Source organism: Ranitomeya imitator, chromosome 2 (genome assembly GCF_032444005.1).
Source record: "Ranitomeya imitator isolate aRanImi1 chromosome 2, aRanImi1.pri, whole genome shotgun sequence".
In the NCBI taxonomy this organism is placed as follows: domain Eukaryota; kingdom Metazoa; phylum Chordata; class Amphibia; order Anura; family Dendrobatidae; genus Ranitomeya; species Ranitomeya imitator.
The window spans coordinates 212,176,086-212,194,978 of NC_091283.1; the positions used below are offsets into that span (position 1 = coordinate 212,176,086).

The window sequence follows — 18,893 nt, forward strand, 5'->3', positions numbered from 1 at the left end:
GATGGTTATAGCTGGGTTTTATTGGTTGCTGCTAGTTCTGAGCTGATGGCACTGCTGGACATCTTCCGATTTCAAAAGCATGTAAGCAGAAGAATCGTTCATCTGCTGCACTAAGTTTCCTTGGCCGACCACTGCTTCTACAGCCCTCAATGTTGCCCTTTTCTTGGTTGTCCTTAATGTGGAGAAATCCAGAGAGATACTTTTCCAGCATTCAATACCATCAGTGAGGTGTCTGATTGGTTCCAAATTCATTCTGCAGCATGACAATGGCATCCAACATACAGCAATTTCAGTAAGAACAATCTTGAGCTTAAAGAAGAGCAAGACATCCTGGATGTGATGATCCGACCCCCACAGAGCCCTGATCTCAAGATCACTGACTCTATGTGGGATTACATGAAAAGACAGAAAGATTTTCACCAGCAACATCCACAGAAGATCTGGGGTCAGTTCTCCAAGGTGTTTGGAACAACCTCCCTGCTGAGCTCTTTCAAAACCTGAGAGCAAGTTTACCCGGAAAAATTGATGCCGTGATGCTCTTCTGAAGGCAGATGATAGTCACACCAAATATTGATGCGATTTAGATTTCTCTTTCATTGATTAAAGTAAACTATTAACAGTTCTATTATAAAGGAATTGTTACTTAGCAGCATTTTATCAAAAGCTGCCTGAAACGTTTGCATAGTTCTGTACATCAGCAGGAGATAATAAGTAAATGGGGAATAGAAAAGACCCAAGCCTGTGAAGTTAGATAATATAATAGAAATGTCACCATGACTTATATAACAACACATATTATACACAAAAGTTGGCTCATTCGATATTTTGTCTGTTTAACAGGAGCTGAATGCAATGTCACCTGTTTGGAGGATGAGAAGAAGGAAGTTGTCATAATGCCTCCAAATGTAACAGAAAAAAACTTACAGCATTGGATGAATCCAAAAAGGGTGCAGGTAAAGTTCATTTATTTCGGACATTTTGATATAAGAAAGGTTAGCTTTTATTTTGAATGCGATGCTAACAATAGATTTTTTGGCATTTGGTCAATATCTTAGAGATTTTCCAACATGTTGACATGTGGCAATGTATGGTCCTCTGTAGGCACGGTTACAGCCATTCTTCTGTTACGATGTGATGGTCTCCGGTAGGAAGGGGGCCTCAAACTGTCCCTGAAAATAAAACCTTAATTATCCATGTCCCAGGGGTACTTTTGAAGGTAGAGAAGCCTGAGTCTCCAACCTTACTATGCTCCTGTTAAACCTTGATCTATCCCCTCCTTCACCTCATGAGGCATGGGACAGAAATGTAAAGCAAGCAAGACACAAAGACAAAACAGGGATAACAGAAAACTTCTATTAAGGAGGAGGATAGGGCCAGGAAGGAATAAACTGAATGGGACCAGGGACCAGAAGATAAACACACACGTACTACAGCAAACCACAGAACACTACTACAACAACTCCACTCCAGCCACTTAGCTTTAGGACTTAGCTCAGGAAAATGAATCTTTCACCGGCCTGGACAAGAAGGTCTGACTAGTTTTTTTAATAGCAAGAGGTAGTGACCAGATCAGAAGCAGCTGAAGTGGAGCTGAATGTTTCTGACTAGCATAGAAAGGGTCGTTAACCTCTTCAGCACCAGAGGAAACTAAATCCATTTAATATGGGACACATATCACACCATCTCTAAACAATTCATTACCCAATGTGACCATCTTACTCCGGGTCTTTCAGGGGGACATGACACCCTTGTGACATCTTCTTTCCTATTATCGTGTCACATTGGATCCATTTGGTATTGTGGTGTCCTTCATAGAATCAGCTTATTAGTCCATGAACCCCTTATCGACATCGGGCGTACATTTACCCCGATGTCGGTCTCTCTCCCTATGATATGGGCTCCGGCGGTTAGCCCACATCTTTCCGGGGACATGTCAGTTGTTTTGAACAGCTTGACATGACCGCAATAGCCGCCGGTGGAATGTTGTCTTACGCAACATCACTTAGGGGAACAAACTAAAGGCCACCCATTTTATCATGCCACACTCAACACTGGAAAATATACACAGCAGATACATTGATAAAGTTGTTGTGTGAACAAAGGCAAAGGATGTATTGCAAACTTTCTTTCTGTAATCTATAGCTTTGGCCAGGGATGACATAGTGACGTATTTAGAAGATACAAAATTGTCATAAATCCCTGTGGCACCTGGCATAGTTTTAAATCTAATGAAGGAATTAGATTGTTTTACAATGCTGATGTCATCTTATAACAGGATCTGAGGTCTATTACTTTCAGACTTAGGACAGTTTGAGTGGCTGCATGAAAATAAATGAGGTGCAACTCGCTGTGTCGCGAAGGGAATTATCATGCATCATGAGCCGTCTGGAGACACCCTCTTCGCTGACCTTACTTGTTCTCATTTATTCTATTCTCTTCCAAAGAATTAGTGATGTGGTAGTATGTCTGACTCATAAAGGGCATATCAATTTCAGTGATTAAGTACCAAATATAATCCACTGCAGTATCTACCACTGAGACTTAAGAGCTAAATAGTCAACGTTTGTGTATGTATCCGAGCATCATCAGAACAAGTGCCGGAAAAGATACATAAGATGCACAACTTCTGCCCCGGAGTGGAGTTTATAATCCACATTTCTAGTAATATGGAGACATTTATTCTTATTATGGTTCATGGGATCTATTAATTTTTTTGTTGACATCTCTAAAAGAAGTCCGAGTCTGAAAGCTACACTTGCATTAACATCTTCTCTTACAGAATTGTTATCTGGAAAACCAAGCTGCAAGACTCTTTAATAAGGAATGTTCACACTTTTATTATGCATTTTTAGTGCACTTCCATATTTTTTCCTAGTTAATGATCCAGCATGTCCAATATCTGTCAGTCATGTAGTTCTACTGGAACATGTCTAAGAGTTGTTCTTTCATAGAGAACACAGAAGCGTTCAACCAAGTTAGTGTTCCTGTGCTGGAGAAAACCAGCTAAGATGCCGGCCAGCCAAACAATCGGGCAAACCATAGTTTGGCCAACAGTCTGATAATGTTTATGGCTGGCTTAAAGAGGCCTCCTATGAATTTTCTATTCCCTTAAATCAGTAGGTATAAGAATGTAATGTAGTGTCAATGTGTTACTATACTCTCCTACTGCCATCTTCTCCGGTATTCAGTGCCATTCAGCTCCTTCTTTGAGTGACATCACCGCTCTTCAGACTATGCGGCACACTCTACGCTCTATACAAGAGCCAGAAGTCTCTATTACAATGCAAGCCAATGGGACCTTGTTCTGATGCTCCATAGACATACATTGTAAAAACCGCAGAGAGCAGCATGACACTAGAGTGTCTGCAGAGTGGTGACGTCACTGAGAAGAGGAGAAGAACGGCACTGGACAGTGAGGAAAGTGGCGATAGGTGAGTGTATTATTACACATACACTACACCACATGTACTTATGCACAGAATTATTTGAAAAACCCTTCATGGAATGCTTCTTTAAAAGTAACATGAAATTTTCTGGTGACTAAAACCATGTATTTTAGACATGCCTTCTATAAGCATTACTGTCACATTTACTGGTGGTCTATTGGTTAACCTTTCTTCAATAACACCTCTGTATCTTCACCGTAAGGTTAATTGCCCACAATCAGGAATTGCTGCGGTTTTGACTGTGCAGAGTCAAAACTGCAGCAGCCAGATGTTACAGCACAGTGGATGGGATTTCTAGAAATAACCCACGGAAACTGACATGTGGCGCATCTCTCAGATCCGCAGCATGTCAACTTCTCTTGCGGAAACGCTAGTCTCCGCGACAGAAATTTCATGAATAGCCTAAGACTATGTGCCCACCCACGATCTGGAAGTAGCAGCGTTTTGGATGCAGCGTATTTTCGCTGAGTCCAAAACACTGCTTTTTATTGAATGCAGGTAAATCCGCATGTGTTCACTGAACCGTGCAGATTCACCAAATCCAATACATTCTATTGATAGTCACTAGTGGGAAGGGGGAAATAAACATGGATATTCCAGGCTATTAATGTCAGCTCATAGTTGCCTACTTAGCCTTTGCTGGTTATTACTATCAAGGGGTGACCCCCCCAAAAAATGATGTAGGGTCACCCCTATAATTAATAACCAGCAAAGGCTAGATAGAGAGCTGCAGATTGATATTAACAGCCTTAGAAGGGGCCATGGATATTGGCCCTCTCCTAGACTAAGAACATCTCCCCTCAGTCACCCCAGAAATAGTGCACCCATTTGATGTTCCAATTCTGGTGCTCTTCTCACATGCCCTGGTGCGGTGGCAAGTGGGTTAATAGTTGAGGAGTTGACGTCAGCTTTGTAATGTCTGCTGACATCAAGCCCCAGGTGTCTATAAGACACTCCCATTACTAACCCAATAGTAATATGTAATAAATACAAACACAAACACAGAAGCTCCCAAACCCTCTTTTACCCATTTATTAATATTCAAAGAAAAATAAAAAAACAAGAAATCCTCACCTGTTCGCTAATAATCCATTTGTCCTGCGATGATCCCAAATTACAATACATCTGGATGCTTTGCTGAGAAGTCGCATAAAATGTGACCAGTCAGTCCAACATGAGGAGACACTGAGCTGAGCGTCAAGAATGCAGCTTCAATGCAGAGAGCTGACCTCAGGTAGGTGACTGGAGATCATAGTCCATGAACTCCGGTCACCTCCCTGACATCAACACTGTCAGCGTAAGAAATTGATGTTCTTAGTCTGGGAGGGGGCCAATATCCATAAACCCTTTCTAGGCTATTATTATCAGCCCTCAGCTGTGTGCCTATCCTTTGCTAGTATTATAAAGGAGATCCCATGTCATTTTTTGGGTGGGTCACCCATTTTTAATGACCAGTAAAGGCTAAATAGAGAGCTGTGAGCTGATATTAATAGCCTGGGAAGTTCCATGTTTTTTAACCCCTTCCCAGACTATAAAAATCAGCCCCAAGCTGTCGGTTTTTTCTCAGCTGGTTAAGAATAATATGGGGGACCCACGCCATTTTTTTCAAATTCTATCTATAAATCTCTTCTATTGCATTTTGATATTTCGTCTGATGAAATGTCGGATTTCCTATGAGATGGGTGCATAAAAATTGCACTGCACACGCATGGCCCTTGTGCCATGCAATTTTTTTCTTGCACACATTGACTTTCATTGGTGAGTCTCGGCCATTTCACGCGGCCCATACGCAGCATGCTGTGATTTTTTCCTCACCCCAATTCCAGGTGAGAACATACTCATAGATGAGCACTGCCTAATTCACTAACTTTGCAGCCAGTGCAAGGCGAAGTTTTCTCACATTGCACTTGCCGAGTTAAAACACTGAAGTGAGCGTACCCTAATAATGTCTCTTGGATGGGATTAGCGACACCAACTCTTAGAACGTTAGAGAAGCCGTAACCTGTAAGGTGCTGATATACACTCATAGATAGCAGGATATCTTGCCACAATATGTAGGGTACTCTAACATGAAAAAAAACATGTTACCATGATTACACGCTATTAAACGCAATGCCTAATTACCTTTTACCATTTATTTGAATAAAAAAATGTTAGGTTATTATTACTAAAGTCCTGATAAATGGAGGGAAAAGGACACAACCCAAGGTCTACATTGTGCACTTCTCCATGTGTACAGTATAAATACAGGCATGAATTGTGTCCCACATGCGTAGTATAAACCGTCCATATCACCCCATAAATCAGAAAAATCACAGATGCATTCCAGAAATTCTTCCAGGCTCAGAGATTTGTATTAGCAATTCAAATACAAATTCAATCTTTGCAACAAAAAAAAGAGGAAAGAGAGATTGTCTGATGGTCAGATGCAAACAGAAAGCCAAGGGAAATATTCTTCCAGGACTGAATACGGATATTCTCCATTTATCAGTGAAACTCAGTGATAACGGTTTGGTATAAGGAGGCGTGCAAAGAGAATGCCCATATACCATGCCAGCCATGAAAAATATATATATGTAATAAATCTATTTGTATAAAGATGCACAGGACATATAACATGGTCATCATTGAGGAGCACATCCTTCACCTCCTTGGGATTATAATATTGCACTGAACATGACACGGTAAATGTAATTATATTTCTTAAAGGGATGCGAACTCTTAGTGTCTACAAATACACTGTAATTCCTTAATGACCAAGCTCTATGGGCCTTAAGGACAAGCCAGTTTTTTCTGTTTTTGCTTCTTCTCTTTTCAGCAGCCATAGATTTTCTTTATTAATTGTTCAATAACTTGGCTGTATAAGAAAAACAGCCCCATTTTGTTCGAGATGTCACTTACAAAGCTGATCTGGCTCTCGTAGGACCCAGAAGCTCTACTATGTCAGCATAAACCTAGTGATCATGTCCAGTTCATACAGAAGTCAATGCTTCTATGTAGCCAGCAAAGTAGAAGACAGTAGCGGTAATAAACTGCTTCTACCTTCTCACCACAGTCCTTGGCTTTGTTTGGCAGCCGGAGATCCAACCTGCCCCTTCTCCTACAATGCATTGGCTGAACTGTAGTTCAACGCTAAGCCATTGATGAGACTGATCAGAAACAGGCCCAAGGGTCCGGACAATCCTATAAATATCCATCACATATAAACTTGCTATACTTCCCAGTTACACATGAACTTGCCATTAGGTGCTAAATTTGTTTCAGATCAAACAAGCACCTAACTAGCTGCAATCCTAAAAATGCCAGCCAACACCTTCCATTGTCATTACTGCAAATTATGTCAACTAGCTCAGTCTTCGTACTCAGTGATTAAGCTCTTGGCTCTTCATTTTATGTTAATATTACAGAGAAATGTTCTGTGTATTATATGGTAATGTATTTTCCTACCCATTATTAATTCCTGGAGTGTAAGGGATAGTTGGGCCTCATTTATCTGTGTCTCTGACTGTTATACAATAAATTTTATTTTTTATATAGAAAATCATATGCACGGGAAGAAAGGAATGGTATCCACTCCCAAAAGATCTTCACTGTATCAAGAGGTGTGAGGTAAGAAGACGGAGACCTGTTTGCTATGACAGATGGATCAAATATGTGTAACCCACTGTGAAGCTAAGGACTCGTTCACACTAGCATGTAAATAATCGATCTCATTCTCATCCAGGATTTTTTCTCACTTGTCATCTGAGTGCAATCCATTTTTTTCTACTCAGCAGATATTAACCTTTTCCAGTTTGCTATACAAGAGAATTGAAATGTATCCGTAAAAATCGGATGCCACTCTGATGCTACATATGGCACTCGATTTTTTTCTTTCACCCATTAGATTTCGGAGTGAAATCATAGCACGTCGAATGCAGCTGAGAAAATAACTGCACAGCCTCATTGAATAACGTTGGTCTGAGTGCAATCCCTTTTTTTTCGCTCATTGCACTTGTCCGAGTTGTACACTCGTGTCAGCGAACCCTAAAAGTTGCAGTGTTATTGGGACATTTCTGGGACAGCATCAGTGCATCGCATCCAAATGTATACATGGGTTGTTAAGTCTGTTAAATATCTGTGGTACAAACACAATAAAATAAATGAGGGAGGGAGGTGGGGACATGCAGAACTAGGAGGTGGCAGGGTGCATTGAGCAGCCTAATTAACTAAAGGAAACATATAACTTCGAAAAACACTATTTACCTTTTGATATAGGGTTAATCTTCGGGTAAATAGCATTGCAATGCTGCCCAGCCGCCATACTGAAAATGCTGCCACCAGGAGAATAAACTTATTTCTTACTGGGAGACTCTGGCTTTCAGTTATATGCTACAAATTGCAAACTGTCAATCCAAGTGTCCATTAGCGCTTATAGTCGCCACTCACAGTACAGTGAGTGGTGCTGTGAACGACGACTGTGGCAGCTCCGTGCATGCCCCCATGACGGAAAGTCGGCGCTCCCAGGAAGCATTGTAACCCTATTTACAGTACTTGCAAATTAACCCCTTAGTGACCGAGCCAAATTTTTGAAATCTGACCAGTGTCACTTTATGTGGTAATAACTCTGCAACGCTTCAACAAATCCCAGTGATTTTGAGATTGTTTTTTCGTGACACATTATACTTTATGATAATGGTAAATTTTGTTCAAGATTTTTTGTGTTTATTTATAAAAAATATCAAAAATTTGAGAAAAATGTTAAAAAATTAGCAATTTTCTAAATTTGAATGATTATCCCTTTAATCCAGATAGTCATACAACAGCAAACCATTAATAAATAACATTTCCCACATGTCTGCTTTACATCAGCACCATTTGTAAAATGTTATTTTATTTTGTTAGCATTTTAGGAGGTTTAAAAATGTAGCAGCAATTTTTCATTTTTTCAAAGAAATTTACAAAATTTATTTTTTAGGGACTTATCCATGTTTGAAGTGACTTTAGGGGTCCCATATATTGGGAAACCCACAAACGTGATACCATTTTAAAAACAGCACCCCTAAACATATTGAAAACTGCTGTCAGGTAGTTTATTAACCCTTCAGGTGCTTTACAGGAATTAATGCAAAGTGGTATGACAGAAATGAAAATGTGTATTTTTACCACCTAAATGTTGCTAACTTCTAAACAGATTACTACAGCCGACAGACTCTAAGGCCACTATTTGGTCATGAATTGCCATGGCAAACATCAGGACAACAAAATCATGATCTGAGGGCACCAATTGTGACAAAGAAGAAGCCCCCACACTCTGTTAACCATTTATAATGATGTAGTCACTATTGACAGCAGCATCTAAGGGGTTAAACAGATTTAGATGGTGCAAATACTGATCGTGGCTGATACAGAAAGTTGTCAGCTATAGTGTACAACCGACAGATGCTGGATTGTCATCTGTATGGGGAGGCTATTCTCTTATATCTCAGGTCAGTTAAAAGACGTATTGGCGGTCATTAAGGGGTTAAACCTAATTCTTCAGATAAACAGTATTTTTCGAGGTGACAGGTTCTCTTTAAATTTGATTTAACTTTAATTTCTGCAGATCGAAGGCAGCGATTTGATCACTAAGAGATCAGTAACACGAGCGTATGAATCAGACCAGTGCCGTTCGATTAAAAAAAGAGACTGCACTCGAACCAATGTTATCCAATGCGGCCGTACAGATCTGCGCATGTATTCATGGGTGCGAGAAAAAAAATCTGATATCATATTGACCATCAGAGTGGCATCCGCTTTTTACAGATACATTACAATTCTGCGACATATGAAACTGTAAATGGTCCTGTAAAAGATTAATAGATGCAAATGACATGGATGACAAGCGGGAAAAAAATCATGCCACTATGTTGGATGAAAATCAGCCCAATTTTTTTTATATCCTCGTATGACCACAGCCTTAGGGTGGGAGTGTTACACGGGCTACGTCCCCCCAAGGCTATCTGCTTAGTTCATACTGTCAGTTTGGCCTGATCAACTTCATTTTTAATTTTTCAGCAATAAAGTATTGACAGCACAGGTAACGATTCTTTTTTTTTATACATTTGTTTTATTTCAGTTGTTTATTGCCGACAATTATTGTGATGGTGGAAACAACTGGGCTTTTTGCGACTATGATGGAGGAGATTGCTGTTCGTCTACTGTTAAGACAAAAATGGTAAAATGCAACTTTTTCTCATTGCTAATTAATATATATATATTAATTTATTAATTGTATTTCTGTGAACATTTATGTAATCACTACTCTGTCCCTAAGTAAGGCTTCAGACACTTGACATTCATGGCCTTAATGTGGACATTGCTGTTTGGGTCTCTTCACGCAAACTCAGAATTATCTATAAGGCTGTCCAGATGGGATCAGCAGACTCCTGATCAGTTCTTATATAGATGTTCGTGCTCAGATTATGAATGTCAGATATGTGAAGTCGGCCATAGGGACAGACCAATGATTGTGAAGTCGGCCTTATTTTTGTAAGAAAGGCAATCTGTCAGTAGGATCAACCCTCCTAAGTCATCAGTATGGACATGTAGATCATAGAGAGTTGAGTAAAATGACAACTTGATATCTGAGATCAGATCTCTTATCACAGAGAAACAAATATTTTTCTTAATGTGTAAATGAGCTGTTACGATCTGTGGGCGGGACGTAGATCTCCCCGAGAATCTTCCTCCAGAAATTATTGTAATTGAAAGTAGATGTAGATCAGGAGTGTAAAGAAATGGAAGAGCACAATCCACATTAAAAGGTGGATAATTAAAGGCAGAACTTCTCACCTTGTGTGACTGTGTGAGACACAACTCTTATAGAGCGTTAAAAACAGATGCAGCAGCATCCATGAAAGGGTAAATGTAAGTGGTACACAATTAGTGGTATAACCGTACGTTACTTATGTATGGTTGTTCTGAAGAAGGAGTTGGTGGACTCTGCAACGCATTGACAGTAAACCTACAATTTTATTATACTTCTAACAGTGTTGTATTCTGGAGAGCGCAGAAACGCTTCCAATACTCCTACCTAAATGTAGACCAGGAGAGCAGACTGTCAGCCATTACATGTCTCATATTGGTAACACCCCCAATTATATTATTACCCACACTCTTCATGGACAGAAGACCTGGCTGTCTCCACACTTTAAAGTAACACTACACTTGTTTGCTTTTTAATTCATCCTGTCACTAGTTCCCATTATACATAATTCATATAGCATTACCTTAGATCTTTCTTCTTTTCTATCTGGAAATTCATGATATATTTCACTTCACTTAGGTCATGTGATCACAAGGGGGTCGCCATCTGATTCAATAGAATGGCCTGTATAATGCAATTTTGTGAATTGTATCACTGAAGTTCTCTATGGTGGGGAAGAATGTAGAAGCCTATATCACATATAATGATGATGACTGCACAGTGCCTGTCACACATATATAATATGAATCACTGTCCCTCCTCTCTTAGACTCTATTAGTTTATTTAGTACAATAGAGAACAAAGGCTAATCCCAGTGCATTCCCCAATAGAGAAAGATGGGAAAGCTGATTATGGGATGAGTGTGCTGTTGTAATGGGGTTTATAGTAGAGCATAGGGAGGTAACTTCCAGGATGAAAGGTAGAAAAACTGGGAGTGCATCTTTTAAGTTCTAATTGTCTTGAGCACTAGCCTCCCCAGTGTAGCAAGGCAACCAAAATAGGAGGCCACATAGAGCCCTAGCATGCCTTTGTTGTTTTATACCAGGTCTCCGGACCAACGTAATAGGACGTGCCATAAGCCCTGAGCTACCCGATTGCCATGAGAACCACATGTGCTACACAATGGCAAGAATAGTGCCTCTTCGGATGAATTATTTAACTCCCATCAATATTATTTATTATTTAACTGCCATCGGCTTGCTCTCCAACCATGGTGACTTGATGGATGAATGCTTTGTAGGAAGATCAATGTTGTGAAAGCCTAGATAGGTCCACCAAGGTCTTGATAGTATCAAGGTTGCTGATATTCCATTTCACCTTGTTCCTTTTATTCTTCCGACCATGATGTCCTTTTCCTAGTGATTGCTCTCTTTGTATGATGTGTCCACATATAGCTGTATGGAAAGAGGCTGCTTCAGCAGAAATAGAAAGGGAGAGGCCGCATTGCGGATACCACCAATGTATATCTGCAATCATCAAGCGCTAGGTCACAAGAAACTCTTTGGAAGGGTATAGTACTCTTCCATGTACATGTCCCACAAGAAGGGTCTTCTGCATGCACCTCTCAACTTCACATTCTGCAACCATTTAACTTTTATTTTTAATTGGAATTTTATGTATCTCACTAAATAGAAGCAAGAAAATTGTGAATGTCAATAGAATTGCTGCCAATTGGCACTGTTATAAAGCACCTGCATCTGTAACCATTCTGTCAGCTTCCAGGCAGCCCAGAGCTGCTTCTTTCTTTGGAAGAGGATGGATTAAAGTATGGTCATTTTTACTTGGACCAAATATCAGTGTTTACTACCAGCTCCGCATGTTTTCTATTAAACTTCTTTCTGTAAGGGCGTATCTGCTGGAGCGTTCTTGTTTGCAGAGGGATTCCTTATAGACAAAGATAAATGAGAAACAGAATACTGTCTTCTGTTCCAGAAATTTTAGTTTTTCGAGACCACACAGTAATCTGCAGATTTGTACTGAGGAACGTGTGAAAGGACATGATAGAGACGTGTTTTATAATACAAGATGTGCTCATATAAGTCGGGAATGTGTTATAGAAATGGAATGATCGTCAGACTTTTCCTGACAGGTGAGGGAAGATTACGGTGATATCTTGAATTCGAGAAATGTAGCGGTTTATAGTTATGAACGGAAAATGACTAAAAAAAAATCTCAATAAATGAAAAAGAGTCATTTTTTGGACAATGGAAAATGACTTAAAATGATGACACCACTGAACTAAGACTATCAGATATTGCAGACTGTCTAATGGGCACGGGAGAATTTATAGTATTATTACATGCGTCTTGGTTAGTTAAATCCTTTACACCCTTTCTATATTTGAAAAATATTATGTCAATCCATTGTATCTACTTTGAGTTGGTGTTTTCATCTTATTAAGGTTTTCTCAAGCTCGTAACTTCACGATTACTGGTTGACCACTTGCACCCCCACTGATCCCGAGAACTGGGGCATTAGAATGGAACACTGGTCGAGTATGCTCACTGCCACTTCATTAATTCTTAATGGGACCCCCAAACTGCTGAGTGCTATTTTCGACTGGTCTTTGGCACGCGCATAAGTATGATTGGAGCCACAGTGTGCATAATTGACCTCCTCTTCATGCGGCAGAGCCCAGGTTCTTCATATCATTGGGAATATCAGCAATCAAAGCTCCAGTGACCGGGAAGTTATCCCTTGTCTCATGGTTAGGTGATAACTTCCATACTTGAAGATACCCCTTTAACCCCTTCAAGACCCAGCCTATTTTGACCTTAAAGACCTTGCCGTTTTTTGCAATTCTGACCAGTGTCCCTTTATGAGGTAATAACTCAGGAACGCTTCAACGGATCCTAGCGGTTCTGAGATTGTTTTTTCGTGACATATTGGGCTTCATGTTAGTGGTAAATTTAGGTCAATAAATTCTGCATTTATTTGTGATAAACACGGAAATTTGGCGAAAATTTTGAAAATTTCGCAATTTTCACATTTTGAATTTTTATTCTGTTAAACCAGAGAGATATGTGACACAAAATAGTTAATAAATAACATTTCCCACATGTTTACTTTACATCAGCACAATTTTGGAAACAAAATTTTTTTTTGTTAGGAAGTTATAAGGGTTAAAATTCGACCAGCGATTTGTCATTTTTACAACGAAATTTACAAAACCATTTTTTTTAGGGACCACCTCACATTTGAAGTCAGTTTGAGGGGTCTATATGGCTGAAAATACCCAAAAGTGACACCATTCTAAAAACTGCACCCCTCAAGGTACTCAAAACCACATTCAAGAAGTTTATTAACCCTTCAGGTGCTTCACAGCAGCAGAAGCAACATGGAAGGAAAAAATGAACATTTAACTTTTTAGTCACAAAAATTATCTTTTAGCAACAATTTTTTTATTTTCCCAATGGTAAAAGGAGAAACTGAACCACGAAAGTTGTTGTCCAATTTGTCCTGAGTACGCTGATACCTCATATGTGGGGGTAAACCACTGTTTTGGCGCACGGCAGGGCTTGGAAGGGAAGGAGCGCCATTTGACTTTTTGAATCAAAAATTGGCTCCACTCTTTAGCGGACACCATGTCACGTTTGGAGAGCCCCCGTGTGCCTAAAAATTGGAGCTCCCCCACAAGTGACCCCATTTTGGAAACTAGACGCCCCAAGGAACTTATCTAGATGCATAGTGAGCACTTTGAACCCCCAGGTGCTTCACAAATTGATCCGTAAAAATGAAAAAGTACTTTTTTTTCACAAAAAAATTCTTTTAGCCTCAATTTTTTCATTTTCACATGGGCAACAGGATAAAATGGATCCTAAAATGTGTTGGGCAATTTCTCCTGAGTACACCAATACCTCACATGTGGAGGTAAACCACTGTTTGGGCACATGGTAAGGCTCGGAAGGGAAGGAGCGCCATTTGACTTTTTGAATGAAAAATTATTTCCATCGTTAGCGGACACCATGTCGCGTTTGGATAGCTCCTGTGTGCCTAAACATTGGCGCTCCCCCACAAGTGACCCCATTTTGGAAACTAGACCCCCCAAGGAACTAATTTAGATGCCTAGTGAGCACTTTAAACCCTCAGGTGCTTCACAAATTGATCTGTAAAAATGAAAAAGTACTTTTTTTTCACAAAAAAATTCTTTTCGCCTCAATTTTTTCATTTTCACATGGGCAGTAGGATAAAATGGATCATAAAATTTGTTGGGCAATTTCTCCTGAGTACGCCGATACCTCATATGTGGGGGTAAACCACTGTTTGGGCACTCGGCAGGGCTCGGAAGAGAAGGCGCGCCATTTGACTTTTTGAATGGAAAATTAGCTCCAATTGTTAGCGGACACCATGTCGCGTTTGGAGAGCCCCTGTGTGCCTAAACATTGGAGCTCCCGCACAAGTGACCCCATTTTGGAAACTAGACCCCCCAAGGAACTTATCTAGATGCATATTGAGCACTTTAAACCCCCAGGTGCTTCACAGAAGTTTATAACGCAGAGCCATGAAAATAAAAAATAATTTTTCTTTCCTCAAAAATGATTTTTTAGCCTGGAATTTCCTATTTTGCCAAGGATAATAGGAGAAATTGGACCCCAAATATTGTTGTCCAGTTTGTCCTGAGTACGCTGATACCCCATATGTGGGGGTAAACCACTGTTTGGGCGCACGGCAGGGCTCGGAAGGGATGGCACGCCATTTGGCTTTTTAAATGGAAAATTAGCTCCAATCATTAGCGGACACCATGTCACGTTTGGAGAGCCCCTGTGTGCCTAAACATTGGAGATCCCCCAGAAATGACACCATTTTAGAAACTAGACCCCCAAAGGAACTAATCTAGATGTGTGGTGAGGACTTTGAACCCCCAAGTGCTTCACAGAAGTTTATAACGCAGAGCCATGAAAAAAAAAAAAAAAATTATTTTCTCAAAAATGATCTTTTAGCCTGCAATTTTTTATTTTCCCAAGGGTAACAGGAGAAATTTGACCCCAAAAGTTGTTGTCCAGTTTCTCCTGAGTACGCTGATACCCCATATGTGGGGGTAAATCACTGTTTGGGCACATGCCGGGGCTCGGAAGTGAAGTAGTGACGTTTTGAAATGCAGACTTTGATGGAATGCTCTGTGGGCGTCACGTTGCGTTTGCAGAGCCCCTGATGTGGCTTAACAGTAGAAACCCCCCACAAGTGACCCCATTTTGGAAACTAGACCCCCAAAGGAACTTATCTAGATGTGTGGTGAGCACTTTGAACCCCCAAGTGCTTCATAGAAGTTTATAATGCAGAGCCGTGAAAATAATAAATACGTTTTCTTTCCTCAAAAATAATTATTTAGCCCAGAGTTTTTTAATTTTCCCAAGGGTAACAGGAGAAATTTGACCCCAATATTTGTTGTCCAGTTTCTCCTGAGTACGGTGATACCCCATATGTGGGGGTAAACTACTGTTTGGGCACATGCCGGGGCTTGGAATTGAAGTAGTGACGTTTTGAAATGCAGACTTTGATGGAATGCTCTGCGGGCGTCACGTTGCGTTTGCAGAGCCCCTGATGTGCCTAAACAGTAGAAACCCCCCACAAGTGACCCCATTTTGGAAACTAGACCCTGAAAGGAACTTATCTAGATGTGTGGTGAGCACTTTGAACCCCCAAGTGCTTCATAGAAGTTTATAATGCAGAGCCGTGAAAATAATAAATACGTTTTCTTTCCTCAAAAATAATTATTTAGCCCAGAGTTTTTTAATTTTCCCAAGGGTTACAGGAGAAATTGGACCCCAAAAGTTGTTGTCCAGTTTCTCCTGAGTACGCTGATACCCCATATGTGGGGGTAAACCACTGTTTGGGCACACGTCGGGGCTCAGAAGGGAAGTAGTGACTTTTGAAATGCAGACTTTGATGGAATGGTCTGCGGGTGTCACGTTGCGTTTGCAGAGCCCCTGGTGTGCCTAAACAGTAGAAACCCCCCACAAGTGACCCCATTTTAGAAACTAGACCCCCCAAGGAACTTATCTAGATATGTGGTGAGCACTTTGAACCCCCAAGTGCTTCACAGACGTTTACAACACAGAGCCGTGAAAATAAAAAATCATTTTTCTTTCCTCAAAAATTATGTTTTAGCAAGCATTTTTTTAGATTCACAAGGGTAACAGGAGAAATTGGACCCCAGTAATTGTTGCGCAGTTTGTCCTGAGTATGCTGGTACCCCATATGTGGGGGTAAACCACTGTTTGGGCACACGTCAGGGCTCGGAAGTGAGGGAGCACCATTTGACTTTTTGAATACGAGATTGGCTGGAATCAATGGTGGCGCCATGTTGCGTTTGGAGACCCCTGATGTGCCTAAACAGTGGTAACCCCTCAATTCTAACTCCAACACTAACCCCAACACACCCCTAACCCTAATCCCAACTGTAGCCATAATCCTAATCACAACCCTAACCCCAACACACCCCTAACCACAACACTAATTCCAACCCTAACCCTAAGGCTATGTGCCCACGTTGCGGATTCGTGTGAGATATTTCCGCACCATTTTTGAAAAATCTGCGGGTAAAAGGCACTGTGTTTTACCTGCGGATTTTCCGCGGATTTCCAGTGTTTTTTGTGCGGATTTCACCTGCGGATTCCAATTGAGGAACAGGTGTAAAACGCTGCGGAATCCGCACAAAGAATTCACATGCTGCGGAAAATACAACGCAGCGTTCCCGCGCGGTATTTTCCGCACCATGGGCACAGCGGATTTGATTTTTCATATGTTTACATGGTACTGTAAACCTGATGGAACACTGCTGCGAATCCGCAGCCAAATCCGCACCGTGTGCACATAGCCTAATTCTAAAGGTATGTGCACACGCTGCGGAAAACGCTGCGGATCCGCAGCAGTTTCCCATGAGTGTACAGTTCAATGTAAACCTATGGGAAACAAAAATCGCTGTACACATGCTGCGGAAAAACTGCACGGAAACGCAGCGGTTTACATTCCGCAGCATGTCACTTCTTTGTGCGGATTCCGCAGCGGTTTTACAACTGCTCCAATAGAAAATCGCAATTGTAAAACCGCAGTGAAATGCGCAGAAAAAAACGCGGTAAATCCGCCATAAATCCGCAGCGGTTTAGCACTGCGGATTTATCAAATCCGCAGCGGAAAAATCCGCAGAGGACCAGAATACGTGTGCACATTCCTAACCCTAACCCTACCCCTAACCCTAACCCTACCCCTAACCCTACCCCTAACCCTACCCCTAACCCTAGCCCTAACCCTAACCCTACCCCTAACCCTAACCCTAACCCTACCCCTACCCCTAACCCTACCCCTAACCCTACCCCTAACCCTACCCCTAACCCTAACCCTACCCCTAACCCTAACCCTATTCTAACATTAGTGGAAAAAAAAAAATTTCTTTATTTTTTTATTGTCCCTACCTATGGGGGTGACAAAGGGGGGGGGTCATTTATTATTTTTTTTATTTTGATCACTGAGATAGATTATATCTCAGTGATCAAAATGCACTTTGGAACGAATCTGCCGGCCGGCAGATTCGGCGGGCGCACTGCACATGCGCCCGCCATTTTGGAAGATGGCGGCGCCCGGGAGAAGACGGACGGGACCACGGCTGGATCGGTAAGTATGATAGGGTGGGGGGGGACCACGGGGGGGGGGATCGGAGCACGGGGGGGGGAATCGGAGCGCGGGAGGGGTGGAACGGAGCGCGGGGGGCGTGGAACGGAGCACGGGGGGGCTGGAACGGAGCACGGGGGGGTGGAACGGAGCACGGGGGGGGGTGGATCGGAGTGCAGGGGGGGTGATTGGAGCACGGGGGGTGATTGGAGCACGGGGGGAGCGGACACGAGCACGGGGGGGAGCGGAGCACAGGACGGAGGGGAGCCGGAGCAGTGTACCGGCCAGATCGGGGGGGTGGGGGGGCGATCGGAGGGGTGGGGTGGGGGCACACTAGTATTTCCAGCCATGGCCGATGATATTTCAGCATCGGCCATGGCTGGATTGTAATATTTCACCCGTTATAATGGGTGAAATATTACAAATCGCTCTGATTGGCAGTTTCACTTTCAACAGCCAATCAGAGCGATCGTAGCCACGAGGGGGTGAAGCCACCCCCCCTGGGCTAAACTACCACTCCCCCTGTCCCTGCAGATCGGGTGAAATGGGAGTTAACCCTTTCACCCGATCTGCAGGGACGCGATCTTTCCATGACGCCGCATAGGCGTCATGGGTCGGATTGGCACCGACTTTCATGACGCCTACGTGGCGTCAAAGGTCGGGAAGGGGTTAAGCATTCAAGGTATATCCACTGGATAAGCCATACATAACTGATGAGCAAACATGCTCGGATGAGGTGTTATCCGAGTATGCTCGTTTGCTGAGTGTCTTCGGCGGGCTCGAAAAAATATGTTCAAGTTCTCACTGCTGCATGTATCGTGGCTGTTCAACACATGCAATCCCGGCAAACAGGCAATCCCTGCATGTGTTGTGGCTGTTGAACAGCAGCAAGGCATGCAGCCCTGAGAACTTGAACATTTTTTTAAGCACGCCGGACGCACTCAGCACCCAAGCATGCTTGGATAACCCCTTATCCGAGTACGTTAACTTATAACTAATCATAAGTTTAGGTTCCAAACATGGTCATTTGACTCCCTTGTACACCGATTTCTGGTCACTTCAGTGTCCACAAAATTTGATGAAATAATGGTTGCACTAGTAAACAGCACTCT

At 41.9% G+C, this 18,893-nt stretch overlaps 1 protein-coding gene across 1 annotated transcript in view; it reads left to right on the forward strand.

Annotated features, from left to right (window-relative positions):
• The window catches only part of PAPPA (pappalysin 1), a 447,251-nt gene that overhangs the window by 420,993 nt on the left and 7,365 nt on the right, over positions 1-18,893 (forward strand). The window contains exons 19-21 of the mRNA XM_069748556.1: positions 841-953; positions 6,984-7,055; positions 9,544-9,642. Coding sequence (XP_069604657.1) covers positions 841-953; positions 6,984-7,055; positions 9,544-9,642 — 284 coding nt within the window. The remainder of the gene's footprint in view (positions 1-840; positions 954-6,983; positions 7,056-9,543; positions 9,643-18,893) is intronic.